Source organism: Coturnix japonica, chromosome 15, assembly GCF_054131305.1.
Source record: "Coturnix japonica strain WE chromosome 15, WE-NBRP24, whole genome shotgun sequence".
Classification (NCBI taxonomy): Eukaryota; Metazoa; Chordata; class Aves; order Galliformes; family Phasianidae; genus Coturnix; species Coturnix japonica.
The window spans coordinates 10,582,331-10,599,795 of NC_140677.1; the positions used below are offsets into that span (position 1 = coordinate 10,582,331).

Here is a 17,465-nt window from a genome sequence, read left to right on the forward strand (position 1 = left end):
TCTTCTCCAGATGCTTTGCACAAGAGAAGAGAGAACTTAAGAAAAGGAAAAACATATGGAACTGGGAGTGATCATTAAGTCTTTGTGTGCATCCCAAAATAGAGGATGAAGATTTATTCATTCATTCGAGGAGGAGACTTGCTTGCCATCTACTTGGAGAGGAAACATGCTGAGTATCTGGTGTAAATGGGGAGATGGCTTGGAGTCAGGATGGAGTGGGCGAGATTAAATATCTGGCAGCGTGGGAAGTTTGCTGGAGGGAGTGGGAGTTGGTGACTGCAAACTGCCTTGGGCTGAACTTAGCCTCGGGTTTCCTGTATGGATTTGGATGCTGGATGGTGGTTAGTGGCCACTCAAATAGCCAGTCCAGTATCATCACCTTCCTAGTGTTGGTCTTAGTTTTTGGAGGCATCCTTTGGTGGAAAGCCTTCAATGCTCTCATAGAGAAGTATGTGAAATCTAAATTCTCCCTTGGGCAACTGCATTTTTACATGGATGTCTTTTGGCCAGGTATTTGCCCTTCTTGACCTCATCTGTTGAGCAATGCGTTGACACTGCTGAAGGGATGGTGAGGCTCAGCATGCGAAGGTTGCAGTAATTCCAGCTCCAGGTAGGTCTAATAAAATTGAGGAACCACTCACCCAACACGCCGCCTTAGCTAGTTGATTATATTTGTTGCTCTTGTTTAGGTCATGTTCTCCAGCTGCATTCGTGCTCCTGCCCTTGGGCCTCCCCAACCTGCTGCCCTGATCAGCCACAGCCATCAGTCAGCAGAGGTGCCTGTTCTGCTCCCTGCTTCTCATTGATGGGCAGTTCAGCAAAGAGGGGGCAAGGATGAGGTGAGTGGTTGTTCACCATTGAGATAGCAGGACCCTTGGTTCCTGTTCAAGGCACAGAAGACAGGAGATGCTGCTGATGTTCTTGTCATAGACCTTAGGCTGAGATGACGCTCTTCCCCCACACTCTCTTTCCAGTTTACTGACAAAAATGGAGCACTTTCTCCCACTGTCTCCAGGCTCTGGAAAGTCCCCAGACAAAAGAATTTTTTTCAAACACATCGTTTCCTTTTGTGAATCAAATTCTAACCCCTCAATGTTCAGCACATAATTTGTTCCAAAGAGACCTTGTCGTATGTGATCGTAATTACATTTGGTTTTTAATAATCATAAACACTCTTGTTTTCTAAGAACCAGCAAAACTGATTTCCAAATCATTTAATTTGAATGGCGTGTTTTGTGTTTGTGTAGCATCTTCTCCCCCCCCCCCCCCATAAGCACTTCTAAAGGAAAACAAACAATGTATTAAAAAAAAAAGAAAGGCAAGTGTGTTGGGGGGAACCTTGGAGAACTTTAAAAGACTAAACCTGAAAAGGGAGGGTGGGATCAGCTAATTTGTCCCTCTTTTGTGTGGTTTATTAAGCCTTTTGTTCTGGAACGCATGGGTTCAGTGGGAAAGCGGTTTTTGATATATAATGTATTTACTTTTGCTAATTAATTAAAGCAGTATTCATATGAAAATGCCGACTGATAATGGCTTTCACAGCAACAACTGTGTTTTTTAAAGTAGCAACTTTTAATTACAAATTGACTGGCAGAAATATATAAACCCAAATATTGTTCCACTGATTTCCTTTTAACTGTGTTACTCTTGCTTGATTTATCGGATTAGGGCTTTTCACACATAGTGCGTACAAGATATTGTTTTTAATGAGAAATTAAAAGATTACCAACAATACCCATAAACCATTAAAAACACAAACTCTAGATGAATGGTAATTAGACAGAATGATTTGAGGCTGATAAATTGAAAGCAATTAATGTATTTGTTTGGGATTCTGAAGATAGCTGTGTGTTCCAGAAAGCACTGAAGGGCTCAGATTTGGTGTCGGATTGTTTGCAGATACCTGCGCTGCTCGAGGTGTCCGGGTCCCAGGAAAACACTGGTGGAGAAGATGCTGAGAGGGCTCTTTGGGCTTTGAGAAAGGGGGAGAGCTGAGAGGTTATGTGAGGGGCTTTGTGGGGAGGGCTGAAGGGGTGGTGACAGCAGGGTGTCCTTGCACCAAGCCTTTCCTGTGGTATGATGTAAAGGAATACATGAGGGAAAGAGGGGGGGGAAGTGCTGAGGACAGGAAGGTGTTTCTCATCTGTGCTGTGGTTTATCAGTACTGAGTTTTCTGCTTAACCCAAGCAGTCCTCAGTCAGTGAGCATGCGTGAGATGCTCCCTTCTGGGACATGAGGGGGATGTGGCTTGTTACCCCAGCAGGATCAGTGCTGCTCGTGCTCTTGGCAAAACAGTTGTTCCAGGATGCTGTTTCTGGAAAGAGAGCACTGTTGGAAGTTCCTTGTGCTTGCTTCTAGGACAGAGTGGTGTCCTATCTAAGAAGGATTTTTAAGACTTGAAAAACAGCAAAAATCAAGTCACCTCCTAAATGAGGATAGAATGGCTCTTCTCAAAAATAATAAAACAAGAGAGCCCTTCTTCCCCCAAACCTAAAGCCCCGTAATGTCCACAATTGGAGCATCTCCTTTAATTTTTTTATATTTTTTTACTTTTTTAAAAGTTCAAGCCTTTTCCAAATGTAAATTCCTCAAACATCAGAATGAGGACTCACAGCAAACAAAAACCTGAAACCTTTTCCCCATGTTCCCCCCAGGTCATCGGAATCAAACCCTTCTTATGCACAGTGTTTTGTTTGTGATAATTTGGTGTTTCTGATGGTTGTGAGGGTCTCATAAAAGAAATTCTCAACATGGAATTGTGCAAGTAGAACTCCCTTCTTCTCCACCATCGGCTTATCTCTCTATTCCAATCCCTCCTTTAGATGTATTTCTTCCATGAGGCTTTTCAGTGCTTATCCGCTGTAGAAGGAAATGCATTATTTAACAAGGCAAGAGCAAGAGAACAGTGCATGCCCTTCACGTTTAACCATCAGCTGCTGGTATCTTGTTCAGGGAATCGGGTTTTCGAAGGAGCACAAGCTCTTGAAAGCCCTTAGAGGAGCAGATGCTGGTGGGAGATCAGCTCTTGAGAACCTGGCCACCAAGTTCCCAGTGGGAGCTGTTGGACTGAACCAGACTCTCTTGAAGTTTTGCCCTGAAAAACAAAAATTGATGTTCTCTATAGAAATTCTGTGGCTTGTCAAATTTAGGGCACAATTCTTTCAGTTGCTGATTACCTTCCAGGAGTGTTGCAGGTGCTCTGAAGCTTACACCTGCAGGAGCCCCTGTGTCCAGCTCCACATGATGCTCACAGGGGGGTGTTTGTTATGGCTCTCCTCCATCCGGCTGGAATCAAAGCAGGTATGTCAGCAAGGAGCATCCTACTTCTGGGGGTGAGGGGGACAAGGAATGGCTTAACCCAGAGGGCTCACTCTCTAGGGAACATTTGTTGGGTCGCTGCCACTGCTGTAAAATAGTGTCCTGGGCATTTCATTTAGTGCTTTTCATTCCTTGTTGCATGAATTCAGCCATCAAATTAACAAATAAGGTTCCAGGAGGAGCCACCTGGGGCCCATTGCAAAAGCTGGATGCCAGTAAAATCCAGTTGCATATTGCAAAAGGGAAAAGACCAATAAGGAAACAATAACAGAAAAGCTCTATTAAAAAGGCATATGGATACAATGTTGCTGGCCCAGTTAATGAACCTGTTATATTCAGTAGTGCAATAAAATCCAAAGTAATTGCAAATGAAACTTAATGCCTTGTAAAAGAGCCCAGCTCCTTTTTGAAATGAAGGCCCGATCCAGCAGGAGGTGTATGTGTGCTGCACATCTTAACTTATGTTTTAGGAAGCTTCTGATTAGCTGTGGATGATGTTGAGGCTGTTTGAACCGTGTCTGCTTTCTTAGCCTGGCCTTCTGTAGGAGGATGTGGAACAGGGCAGCACATGGAGAATGTGACCTCGACCCTGTGCGTGTGGGATCCTGCATACCCTGCTCTTCCCTGAAGGCTCAGGAGTCACTTCAGACTGGTGCAACCAGGAAGCTGCTGAGGTGATGGTAATTTTTTTTCCCTCTTTTCTCAAATTCCTGTGTTTCACCATCATTCTGACTAGATTGGAAGCCTCAAAGCCCTGCAAAAGCAGGCGGAGGAGTCCTTCCAGCCTTCCCTGTACACACATCCATTCTTCCTTGCTTTTTTACTGTCTGCTTCAAACAAACTCCATTTTTGGACAGAAAACAGTTCAAGAACCCCATGATTTTGGTGTCTATTGAAGACTTTGGGTAGTAACAGTTTCTGTAAATAGTAGGGGTGAATCCTGATCCTCTTCATTCGATTGCCAAGTCAAACTTACGTTGTGTAAATCAGAAATAGATGGAAGGGAGGGGATGTGCAGCACCACCATTTCCTGGTGCGGTGCGTGATCATTTCCTTGGTGATTTGGTACCTGGTCTCTGGGATTTTAAAGAGCTGTGTGAGAGTTTTAACTTCATTTTAAAAGCACGTTTCTAGTCCTCATGTTTGTGTAAACTCCACCCTCCCCCCCCCTCCCCCCCACTACACACCTAATTCAACTTGGTTATGCCTAAAAGACTCAGGATCCAGAAGGCAGAGAAAATAACCCAAAGCTGATAATTATTAAAAAAACAACAACCACCACCCCCTCCCCTGATGGTATTTGAATTCCTGAGTTTGCATTGCTGATTTTGGGCCAAGGGAGCTGAAGGCAGGTAGAGCCTGACTTGTATCAGATAGAGGCTGGAACCTGGTTGTTTGCTTGACAAAAGCCTGAGCCTGGTGAAGAACCCACTGCAAAATGGGGTAAGCAAGGGCAGAGGGAAATAGGAGCCCCCCGAAAATCCTTCCCAGTTCCATCCATAAAACTTCATTTTTCAGGAGAGATGTTACAGTCCTGCAAAGAGTGCCATTCCCCCCCTCCTCCTCCTTACTAATCAGGTTTTCATTTAATTTGCAATGCTTCGTTTCCCCACATGAATTAACTATAGCTGGTAGATAAAGCTGTGAACGGCCCTTTTAAGTTCAAATGATGGTTCTAGCTGCACATTCCTCAGTTAAAAATGTGCAGCATCCTTCTTTCCTGGCATGTGCTAGCAGAAGTCATGGGGGGCAGTCAGAGGAATAGCCTGTGCTTTCTTTATTGTTGTTCTTTCCTTCCTCTGATGGCATGAGTCAGGGATACTGCTGGTCTCTGAAATGGCAGTGTCTCCAATCCAGCAGTTACTCTGCCCATTCCATTGTTTTACTGAGCTCTGGCAGGCTATAAAGTTTATCTTGCGCATGAGTAGTTGACAATAAGGGGACAAATTTCTGAAATTCTAGTGGGAATTCTAGAGAAAGCTCCTTCTCGCTTTCCCTCTTTGAAAGGAAGCAATCTCCTCCAGCCCAGTTCTTTCCTTACGGGGCTGGGACTGGATTCCTTTATTGGTTTCCTGTGTTAAGCTGGGTTTCACTTGGCTTCTGCCAAGGTTCTTGCTGAAATTGTTCCAACGCTTTATCCTCACAGCCGCACACACTCGTGAATTCCTCTGTGTCACATGTTGGTAAAAATCCATGCAAGTCATGGCACCTCTCCGTCTTCACCCCTGTGAAGTTGTGCAGCATTGAAATGGAGGTAAGTGCAAATAGATTCAAGGTGGGGAGCTTTCGTTCTCCGGAAATAAGAGATGGAGGCAATGAAGTCCTGTGAAATGGTGTTAGGGATTCTCAGTAGTTAAAAACATGACTGTCCCTTAAAGTTGGATGTAAAATCTGCTGAAGTCAATGGAGACAGTTCTGCTGTCAGTGAACCCTGGATCAGTCCCTTCCAAAGCTGCAAGGAATATGGTCCTAATCAGATGATGCAATTGTGGCTAATTACTCATATATTGGCAGCTGGATACTATAGGGGCTAAAAATAGGTCTGAGCATCTATGCAGGACTCTAAATATGACTTCAGGTCTTTCAGAAGAGCTTGTTAGGAGAGGGACAGATCCTGTACTCAGGAGAGTACGGCAGCGGTGGATATTGTGTGTTTTGGAAACTCAGCCCCTTTGTTTGGTTAAATGAGAACACCGGGTATTTTTGGATCTGGCTCCAGCTGTAGGTGTTGAAAGCTTGAAAGCCTATTTCTGAACCAGTTTTAAAGAATGCCTCCCTTTCCATTTCAGAACTGAATTTTGCAAGGTGTTATGTTCCTTCAGCTGCTTTTGATAGCACTGAAACGGCATGAAATATTTTAGGACTATATGTAGAGATAGTCGAAGGCCTGAGGACCACTGTTGGATTTAGTTATTTAGATGAAGGATATGAACATTTGAGATCACTTTAGAAACAGCAAGCCAGCCAGCAATTTCACATCTAGATCTTGATTTGAACTGCGAAACCCCAGCAAAGTTGGGATATACGATCCCAAGACTGGGGTTGTCTAAACATGGAAGTCGCTCAGAATTCAAGTCAGAAAGAAACAAATGTGAAAACACTGACTAAATGCAGTGGTCCTGGGTAGCTAATGTTCCCACCCAAGAGCTCTGGAATGCTCGGGACACAACAATTATCAGCTGAAATCCTACCTGTCCTGTTGCAGCCTAGATTTGGTCTCCATGCCTTGTGGATTCGACGTAAGGAATATGAAACAAAATACATGCACAAAAAATCTTGTGTTTCCTTTGCAAAATCAGGCTGTGCGCATAGCTAATTCTTTTCATGTTAATCTACACTTACAACCCGATAACAAGTTAGAGCTTTCTTCTAACCAGGCTTGATTAAATGTGGAAGATTTCTTCCCAACAGGAGGAACCCTTTCTGCTTTAATGCAGTAAACATGATTTTGTGCTTTCTGTGTCCCCCCCCCCCACCTTTTTTTTTCTTTTTCTTTTTTAATTTTTATTTCAGGAATTCTTTTATTATTGTTATTATTATTATTATGAATAAGCTAGTTTTAAATCAATTTCAACAGCTGGAATTAATTTTCCTGTTACTGACTCTTCACTTGGGCCTGTCACAGAGCGGGAGGCTTTCTATTAGCATAAACATAACTGAAAGCTCTGGAATTTGCATTAATGTACTTTTAACAAGTTGACAGTCTTTTGGCACGCGCTCCTGAGATCTGAGAAGCAAGGGGAAAAAAAAGACTGTATTATACCTCACACTGGCTGGATTGTAAGAAGCTGTCAGGTAAAACCTCAGGTTTCTTTTCCTACTGCAAAAATATGGGACAAAGTATCCACTCATATCCACTCATAAGCAGGTGCATATATCTGACAATTTTGCAAAGTCCTTGCTGCTCACTCCTGGCCTCTGACAGAGCGTGCTCATGACTGCAGCAAGCTGTTCTGTTGTTATTTGGTGGATGGAAGGGCTGCGGAGGTGCTGAGGTGCAAAATATTTCTGCAGGGTTTTTAAAGGGTCTCAGGAAATGTTTAGCTCAGTGAAAAGGGCCGTGAGTCCTTTGAAAAGTGGCCCAAAGCCTGCTAGAGACATTGGAAAGTGTTAAATGAGCTGGTCCTGTAGGTCCCTTATTGCCTTGAGGCAGGCAAAGGGCTTAGCATGGCCATTCTGCTCACCTGTGACATGAGATGATGATATTATGTATTTGTTTAAACCAAATAATTTTAGTGAATGACTGAATCATTAAGGTTGGAAAAGACCTCTAAGATCTAGTCCAAGCATCGATGCATTGCCGCCATACTCCCTAAACCATGTCCCTAAGTACCACATCTATTTTCTTGTCATCTTCTACAATTGAAGGTCTTTACTTTCCAGATGAGAGTCTTTCCATCTACTTCTGTCTCCTAAGTGGCAGTGAGTGGTGTTTTGAACCTTTCCCTCATTAGCCACAGGACCAGCACTCAATTTCTACATAAACAGAGGCTGACATATTGGTAATTAGGAAAGAAATACCTTTCAGCTATTGCTTAGGTTGAAGGTGTTATAGTGTTTGTAAAACTGTACAAGTCTGCATCAAATTTGTGTATGTGTTTCTAGTTATATTAGAAAAGTAGGCAGAAAAAAGTATTTGGACTGAAGATCAGACTTGTATCAGTTGCCATGGGAATAAAAAGAACGCAGAGGGAATCCTTTAAACTACAGGGTATTTTAGATTGAGTTCTTATTTGACTGTTTGTTTAGGCCCAACATTAAGACAAAAATGTGTGTTTAGCCAGCTCCTCCTGCTGGATCCAGAGCAACTATTGGAGCTTATTTCCTTTAGAGATATGGCTGATGCTGGCTCCAGAACAGAGGAGAGGAGGCCGGGGAGTGCCTGTGATGGTGCTTGGCTGGCTCCCCCCAGCTCCCCTGGCTTCATGCTCACATGGCAAGGCCAGAGATTTGGAAGGGCTGTGGTATTTGTCTGCTTCAGGCACTCTGTTCTTTGGACTTGCCTCTTGAGTTTGGATTGACCAAAATGGTACCCATTAGGTATGGAAATGATGAACTGATCTGGCTGACACTGGAGTGATGTGACGCTGCTTACAGGCAGTCATATGGTAATGGTCATGCTGCTGGGAAGAGTCTGCTAGCAGCAAAGTGTTTGTAAATAGCTGAAACCTGACTGAATTCCTCTGTCAGCTCAGGATGGAATCCTTCTGCCACTCCTCTTCCTGCCTTTTTGCTCTTGAACCACAGTTAATTATTCTGGTGAGAGTGTTTGCTGCTCTAGTTGCCGTGATGAAACAGGGGCTGTTATTTATTTGTTGCTTATAGGGAAGACAAAAAAGGAAACTCAGTACTGTGGAAAAGCAGCATCCCACCAGTCCTCTTCACAGAATCACAGTATGGCCTGGGTCTAGGTGCTCGCCTGGCTCACAGAGCTTCATTGGAAAATCACAAGTTGCAGTTGCCGATTAGCACTCAAAGACTGATCCACAGAGAAGGGTAATGGGCCACTTCTCTCAATCCTCAGACCCTGTCTGTTAAGCCAAAAAGTCTTTCTCCCTACCTGCCATCCCAAATGCAGGAGGGATAACTGCCGTGTTAGTGACCCAGCGACGAGGGCCTGGTGCTTCTGCCAGCATTGACTTCTTGGTAAGACAACATCAGACCCTGGGCAGGCAACATGTGGGAGCAGCGTGCAGGGGAGCTGAGGGCTGGGAGAGCTTTGCAGTGATGGGAACAGGAGTGTGATCAGGGGAAAGGAAGGGTGTTTTGGTTTAGAGATAGTGTTTGCAGCGCTGATTCACCAGGCTAATCGGATCTCAGTGGTGTTTCTCCTCCGGTATCTGCTTGGGTCGTCTGTCATTGCTTTTGAGAATTTATCTTTCTCATCAGAGCTTGGGTTGAGTTGGGTGTTTTTTGGTGTTTTTATTTTTAATTTTATTTTTTTTGTTTTCTTCATTCAATGCCTGTAAGAGGGAGGCATCTGAAAACAAAATGTCCTTCTCTCAGAGCTATCACGGAGTGACTTGTGACTCCTCTGGTCTTGCTGAGTTAACGCTGTAACCTAAGAAGGCTCATACTGATTTGTTGAACCTACTCTTTGAGTAAAGCACGATTTGTTCTCAGTGTCTTTTCCTGTCTAAGCTACTGATCTCATCCTCCCTACTCACTGTGACCTGCTCACCTGTAGGGTTGATTCAACCCTGACTCACTTTGACCTGAACTCTCATATTCCAGAACTGAGTACTTCTATGCTTTACTCATCTTGTACTTTAGTACAAGTATTTTCAGCAGCATTCAGGATTAATCAGACTCTGATGAAACCAAAAGGTTTTTTCCCATTGTTTTCAGGGGGAGTTGTTAGAGCAGGGCTTGGTGCCATTGGAAGTCCTATGCTGACTGACTGCAGATGGAGGAGGCATGGGAAGGGCTCTAAGGATCTGGTATGTTTCATGGTAGTAGCAGTTTTGGAGGACTTCAGATTGAGGATCCCAAACTGAGCCTGGAGTGCATGAGGAGAGCACAGGGAAGAAGACAAGGTTAACGTGACTTTGAGGAAACCTCTTCACATCTTTGGTGATGGCAATGAATGAAAGATTCAGAACCTCCCTGTGATATCGGGATGGCCGTTTGTTACAGTTATCACAAGGGTAGAATTGCCATGAGTACAAGAAAAACAAAAAACATCCTGTTTTCCAGAAATATAAGACAACAGCATTGGTGAAGAGGGCCCATCCACCACAGCCCTTCCCCTCATGACTCCTCCACACTCAGGAAGTGGCAAGGCTGTTCTGTGTGGCCAAAAACAAGGCAGCAAAACTCTGGTGAAAAAGGGAGTTAGAGCTGATCAGTAAGCCATGGGCAATGAACATCTCTTGAGAGATAAGTCTCTGATGCTTGATTCTTTTTAGTCCTTTTGGAGACTGTGATAAGGAGGCGGCAGTTGCTTTGTCAGGGTTGCTGACGCTTTTTTGCACAGTGTGTTCAGTTGCTGAACTTGCTCAGATAAGACAAACATCTAAGCTCCATTTCCGGAGACACATACCAGTCTTTACACTCAGGCAATGGTTATACCAGGGGTGGGTTCCTGGAGACAAAACTGATGTTAAAAGCCTGTGAGAAGGATTTTCTACAGCATTTGGTGCTTTTGCATCTCTTCTACTCCTAAACTGGAATCCAGACTTTCTGAAGGCTCTTGGATGTTTGGGAAAATGGGCTGCCAGCATCCCACTGGGAGCAGTGGGGAGGGATGGTTTATGAATTTAACCCACTGGTTATTGCACAGTGACAAACTGGTGTTGACTTGTCCTAAGCAAGGTGCCCAATTCTGCTGTTTTTCTGCACTGAAAATTGAGGTACTTCAAATGTTGTCTAGGAACCCTGCAAGGAGAAGGGCTGCTGAAAGGCTGAAAATTAGATTCAGTGCCTTCTTTCCTCGCTTCCAACAGATTTTGTCTAAAATCCACCAAGAGAGCCCCCAAAATGTTTGATCCCCAGGATGTGCTGAAAGTGCTGTCACCTCTATGTCCCTCAGAGATGTTCCTCTCCATGACCCTGAAATGCTCAGCTAAACTCTGGTGAGCAGCAATTGCATCACTGATGTATCTCATCATCTAATCCCATTTATAGCCCAAGTTGCCAATAAATTTAAAAAACCTGCAATGGAAAGGCCTGTTACTATGTCATCTAGACTACAGTTCTGTCAGTGTAGGGTTATTCAATTAGCTGGGATACAAGTCATTAATATGGTCTTTTTTTTTTCTTTTTCTTTCTTTTTTTTTTTTTAATTGCAACTACCAGAACAATCATTTAAGGCATTTCTGAATTCCACTGACATTTCCTTTCCCTGCCAGTTGCACAGGGTCAAATGCTGGGCCTAAGGCATGTGATGGTGTCCTTCTGCCCGTCTATTGGGGGAATGGATGCACAGACCTCTCCTTTCTCATGCTGCATTGAATTCTCTGATACAGGTAACTCAGAAGTGCTGCCTAATGGTGTGGATTTCCCAGGTTTCTGCAGTGGTTTTCTCCACTGCATGGGAGCTGTTTTGGAAAGCAGTGACCTGGTCACGGTGCCAAGGCCTCGGTGTATTTGTGACCTCATGCTTCACAGTTTCTTCCTGTGTTCTGCTGATGTGCTATGGAAATTGGAATAACGTGTTCTGCTTGCAGGCAAAACCTTGCAGCCCTGCTGTCTTACAGCAGTATTTCCCAGATGGAAACATTTCTCCTGCTTTATCTGTATACACCTGTCAGTGTGTAAGTATTTTATCCCCCCCTGTGTCTTCTGGTGCCTTCTTATTCCCCCAGGCTTTCATTTTGCTCTTCCCATCCCAGTCCGGCTGCTTGCCCTTTGGAAAAGCCGTGTATCCCTTCCTATGGAAAGCAGCTCCCAGAGCTGCCCAAGCTCTGAGCAGAGAAACTTTGCTGTTTCAAAGTCACATTGACCTGAGTGCTGCAGCAAATGTGTACAGCGTCTGCTGCCGTTGTTTCGCATGAGGGAGCTGCAGTCAAATATTAAAAAGGCAGCAAGAGCATTAAATTATTCGACAACAGAACATTGTCATTCCTCCATAAAACTATTTTGACCTGTAGTTTTCTATGGAGTCCATTGCTCTTAAATGTGCAATGAGAAAGGAAATTAAAAATTAATCTTTATTTCCATCTCAGAAGAAAACCTTAATTCTCTGCATTGAAATTATACTCGTAATCCAGGGTAATAAATTATAGTTTTTAATTGCAGCCAGTCACAGCCAATCAAATGGGGATGTCTCTCTTTCTCTCGCTTGCTTTAACTTTGCTATGCAGAAGAACTCATGGAGTGCTGGAAAAAATTCATGTACGTTGACCAAGGTTCTTATCATGTAGCATAAGCTCACAACAACAGGGCTCTGCTCTTTTCTGGCACCCTAGAGCTGATGACCTGAGAGTACCTTATGGGGCAACGATTGCACCATACACCCAGCCACAGGCAAATGGGTTTATTCAACCATTTCAACATGGAGAAGGTGGTGCAGCATCTTGTTCAAGGTTACGTGCTGTCAGTCAGTGAGCTAGGAACAAAAGCCAGATTTTGTTCAACTGGTTCAACTGCTTTTGACTACCAAACACTGTTCTTCTCAGCAGGGACTGGGGGCCAGGATGTGCTGCTCTGACCCATGGCTGACTTGGCTGGCTTTGAGTACCCGAGTTCTGATGTTGTGTCTCTTCTGGCAACAAAAAAGGACAGTTGAGTAAAGCAGAGGTTTGTGCTGAGTGCCTACTGCAGGTAACTTCTGTGTTATCCTACATTGTGGGCAAATATTTATTGGTGTTTGACTCTGCTGTATTGCATATGATGAAAGCTACCTTGGGGTTGGACTAGGTGACGTTCATAGATCCCTTCCTACACAAATGGTTCTATGAAGTCTATAGTTTTTATAACAGCCCCTGGGTCTGTTTCCTAGCTTTTTCTTAATGTACTGTTATATGGAAGAGTGGACATGAGAGAAGGGACAACAGTGGGACTGAACACCACAGCAGCTGCTGTGGGAATAAGATGTGGTCCACCTGACATTAAAAAGCTTTCTTCGGTTGCACAGTGTTACCAATATATTCACAGTGAAGGTTACTAATCGGGATTAACCCAGCAGATCTGTGGTCTTTGATTTGGAGAAGGCTGTAAGATCTCTGCAGTCTGTGGCCATTCCTCCTCATGAGCTCAGTGTGACCGGTAGCAATGAGGAGAGTGGTGAAATCTGTGCTTCAGGATGCATTAAAAAGAACAGACAGTAAATCTAGCAACGTTTTTGACCAAGAGCACTTACGTTCTTGATGAGTAGTCCCCAGATTCCAGATATGAGTTTTATGGAGTCTTATTCTCCACTGGCTGTTTAACAGAGCGCTTCAGCTGGGCTAAAAGAAACATTAGCCTTGACAAAACATCCTTTGGCTGTGGCTGATGTGGAGACCCCTGAGAGTTCTGCTACCCACCCCATATCACTGATGGTGAGCTGTCTGGGGTGGGGTGGGGTGGGGTCTCTGAATCCTGCATAGAAACAACAGCAGTGTGTATCAGCAAGGGCTGCTTCTCTCTGCAGTCGTGGGGATGTGGCTGAGCAGCTTGCCCTGGTGTATTTTTATGTTATGCTGCTAACAGTGTGCCTACATTAAAGGTACCTTATGTACACTTACAAATGCTAATCACACCTGATTTGTTTTATCTGAGCTGCTTTTCCATGCAAATTCTTACCCTTTTCTAGGCAGGATTCACCATGCCATAACAAATTGAATTGCTTGGAGGCTTTTTCTGGTGGTCTAGTTGAATTTTGCAGTTAACTTCCTTTCCCTCTATTTCTACCAATTAGATTTACTTCTTAATGCTTCTTTTTTAATTTATTTTTTATTTTTTATGAGCATTTAATCATGCATCAAGTCTGTATAGCTTTTCCTCTTCACTGTTTTCCTTCCTGAATCGGCTCCTGCCAGTTTTTGGTGGTTTTTGTTTTGCTTTTTTTCCCCCACTTTCTCTCTTAATGTACCCACTGATAATGCAGTGCAAAACAGTTTTGGGGCCTATCCTTCTAGCTGCTGAAACTGCAGAAGAGGATACTTGGCGTGCTGAGGTAAGTGAACATAACCTCTTATGGGCTGCTAAAGAGATCCTTCAATTTTGAATGAGGCAACTGTGTGCCAGGAACACGCTCAGCCCAAACGCCTGCTTCCCAACAGAGAGCAATCAGAGAGCACCCAGCAGACAATAACTTGTGTCTCCATACAAACAAGGCTCCTTCTGGAAATTAAATGGTTTATCTCAAGTTATGAGGCTGCTGACTGCTCTTTGAGAGGTACTTCAGGGCTGAGGAAATAACTGCAGTCCTGTTTGTCATGTCCAAAGGAAGAGTGATCCTGGAATTTATTGTCCTGTGTGTGTAATTTTTGTATCTAGCAAAATACTGAAAGTAGGATTTATGAACTAAACAAACATGTTTCCGGAAGATGCTGGCAGCTGTGTGCCTTGAGCAGTAGTGGCGGCATGGTGAATATATCTCCCCTGAAAATCTTCTTGTTTTATAGGACAATAAAATTAGTGAATGAAAGCAAAAATAAAATTTAAAAAAAAAAAAAAAATGGGGAGATATAATGGATCTGGATTTTAACAAGCATATGAATCAATATCTCGTGAGATCTTGCCTGAGAAAAAAAATGTAATTGTACTTCAGTGAGCAAGGGCATGAAGAGAATAGGGGAAGAGAATGGGAAAGGTAGCCTAGTGGCTGCTGCTGGAGGTCTGAGCAGAGCAGGGCCTTGACCAGTGGATGTTAATTCTGAGCTCTGCCAAAAGCTTCCCAAGGGGACATAGCTGTTTTTCTCTGCGCCTTGGTTTGCCATTGTTAAATGAAGACAGTACCATTGGAGCAATGGGTGCTTGGCTTGTGGGCAAGGTGGCATTTCAAGTTGAGAGGTTCTCTGATCCATGGGAGTGGAGACCACACAGCATTGTCAGAATTTCCACCCCACCATGTCAACAGTTATAAGAAATTATTGATTTCTCACCATCACATGCTTTGTGTGTGAAGGGGAAAATTTTGGTGCCTGTTAGGACTGAGTATTTCATGCACATTTTCCATTGTTTGGGCAAAAATTCTTTATGGTTATGAGCAAACCCCTTCCCTACAAACAGCCCTAACTCGTCTGTTACAGGTTGCTGATTCTTTCCTTTGACTTGGAAGAGGAAAAAGATTTATCTGGCACTTAGAAACTTCCTGTAGCAACAACAGGAGAGAATGAGCATCTTTGCTGTTTCCTGTGCCCTGGAGACAGGTAAGAAGACATGCTTGATGGGGCTGCAGAGTGAGTGGTCCTTCAGGCTTGCAGCCACATCGCTTGGCACTGCCTTGGCTGCCTGGTGGTGGGAGCAGTGGGATTGCCTGAAGGGAGGATGCTGCTTTCCCAGGCCCAGGAGCATTTGCTCAGGCTCCAAACACGTGTGCTATCCAGAGAGATCGTCTGCAACGAACACTGAGCAGCTCTTCTGTATCAAACACTTCCCACCTTGAAAACTTCCTTGGTTAACTGCTCATTTCAAAATCATTATTAATGTATTTGCTCAGGGATTTTAGAATTTAATTAGCCTCTTTTGAACTGCTCTTAGCATGTTTGTCTAGAGAAACAGAAAATCCCTCCATGACTTGTTTGCTTTCTTCCTTCGCTGGTTTTCACTGGAAGGGGAAGATACCGCTGGGCTTTACAGGGTTGCAGCCTCCTGCGTCGCAGGATCTGTGCAGGCGCTCAGGTTTCATTTGGAGCCTTCATTGGAGTGTTTCCCTTTGCAAAGCGAGGCTGGGCAGAGCGGAGTAGGGCTCCTGGTGTTCACACACAAGCACACTTTCCCTCTTGCAAACCACAGTGGTTATGACCACTGCCTCTGGTACTGTTGTGTTGGTCCCAAATTGAGGAAGGATGACTAACTTAATCACTGGATAGTTTTGATTTCTAAAATTAAACAGCCTGCCACATGTGCAATGCTGTTGCTGAATTCATGCCAGCGGTTAGCAGGCAGCACCAGGCAGCAAGAGGGGCTTCACAGCTGCAGCTTGTGCCTGCACTGTGTGCAAGCAGATGTTCCTTCCTCCTTCTCCCAACCTTGTGGATTTGTCTCCTTGTAAAAACAACAGCACTTGTGCTCAGAGAGTTTTCTGGCCAAGCTCTCAGCCATCACTTTGTAAACGTGTTCTGATGAGCCACGGTGCAACTCAGCTGCAGAGGTGGAAGGGCCGAGGGGCTGAGTGAAGCTGGAGCGCAGCAAGGCACAGACCCAACCCTGTGCTGAAGCAGCTGCGGGCTGCAGAATGGCTTTTCTGGGAAGCTGGGGCTCTGCCTCCCAAAATCACTCAGGTGGCTTTGCCCTGAGCCCTTTGGTCAGTAGGGATGAGGTGCCTTTCTCTCACCATTTGCTGTACAGCTAGTACAACACAGGTTCATTTGGGTTGTAGGAGAGAAGAAATAAGAGCGATAAGCTGTGGCTAAAAGCCAAGGTGAAACATTCAGAGGTGGAAGGGCTTCATTCTTCGGAGGAGGACGGGCTGAGGGATGAGATGTTAGTTACTATTTTGGTTCAAGCAATATTCTTCTGGTCTTAGACGTGTTACTGAGCTTCGTTTTCTCGCAGAAGGCCTGGCAGGAGGATGAAGAGATGGAACACATTTTTAGCACTAACCAATGAGGAGTGTTTGGGTGAAACTCAAATATTTTGACGTACTGGATTTGATTTTACTGACTCAGTGACTTAGGCGTGATTTTGTTTGGTGTTAAGCAGGTGTTACTGCAAAGCATCAGTGTGGTGTGTTTTGGTAGAGTTTTGTGTATGTGTTGAAGAGGTGGCAGGAGAAGGTTTGCTTTTCACTTGCTAAGGCTTCCAATTGAAAAGAAGTGGAATCCTTTGGGATTTCTTCCTGAGCTCTATGGATCTGGCAAGTGTGTTTAATGGAAGCGGAGAGTGTTCAAGACAAGCTATTGAATGGGGCCCTGGACAACCTGGTCTAGTACCAGATCTGGAGGTTGGTGGCCCTGCCTGTGGCAGGGGGGTTGGGATTTGATGATTACGCCCAGGGAATTGCACTCGAGATGCAAGCATGACTCGTAATTATTTTTTGTTTCCAGGAGTTAACTGACTTTAAGTCCATATTTGGATTCATATTTTAATGGTAGAACTGCAGGACGAAAGATCTGCTGTTTGTGCCAGCAGGGCACTTGGCTCTCTCCTTTTTGCTGCCTCCTGTCTGAAAGGGAAAGCAGCCTATATTGATCCTAGCTTTTAGAACTCGTTCTATTTATGAACCCAAATTGCAGTATGAAGGTACGAAGAGCACTTGAAAAGGGGAAGATCTATATGAGAACGACAAAGGGAATAAATTAGAGCAACCTCCCCTCTCTAATAGGCTACCAGCTACTGTAGGCGAGGGGATGCCCCAGTGCCATCTACTTGAGTGATGCTCCAGCATCAGGGGATTTTCTTGAGCACGGTATTGATTTTTGTTACTACATTAAGCTTTTAACTTTGTCATTGGTATTCTTGGAAATCATTACTGCTGTGATGTGCAGCACAGGGGGTGAAATATCTTCTCTGCTGCTGTGTGGGTGCAGTCTGTGATTGCTTCTGTCTTTCTTCCC

At 44.3% G+C, this 17,465-nt stretch overlaps 1 protein-coding gene across 3 annotated transcripts in view; it reads left to right on the forward strand.

The window, feature by feature from the left end:
- The first annotated feature begins 491 nt into the window (after nucleotides 1–491).
- LOC146758361 (uncharacterized) overlaps nucleotides 492–17,465 on the forward strand; it is a 28,062-nt gene continuing 11,088 nt past the window's right edge. For 2 of the 3 annotated variants that reach the window (XM_085516350.1, XM_085516349.1), the window contains exons 1-6: nucleotides 492–610; nucleotides 690–3,300; nucleotides 3,849–3,992; nucleotides 5,465–5,572; nucleotides 11,487–13,301; nucleotides 14,997–15,116. Coding sequence is in view for 1 of the 3 variants with exons in the window: in XM_085516347.1 (XP_085372473.1) it covers nucleotides 17,285–17,317 (33 nt within the window). In the remaining 2 variants the exon portion in view is untranslated. Of the gene's footprint in view, nucleotides 611–689; nucleotides 3,301–3,848; nucleotides 3,993–5,464; nucleotides 5,573–11,486; nucleotides 13,302–14,996; nucleotides 15,117–16,982; nucleotides 17,318–17,465 lie in introns of those variants that run through there. The other variant, XM_085516347.1, reaches the window with a different exon arrangement.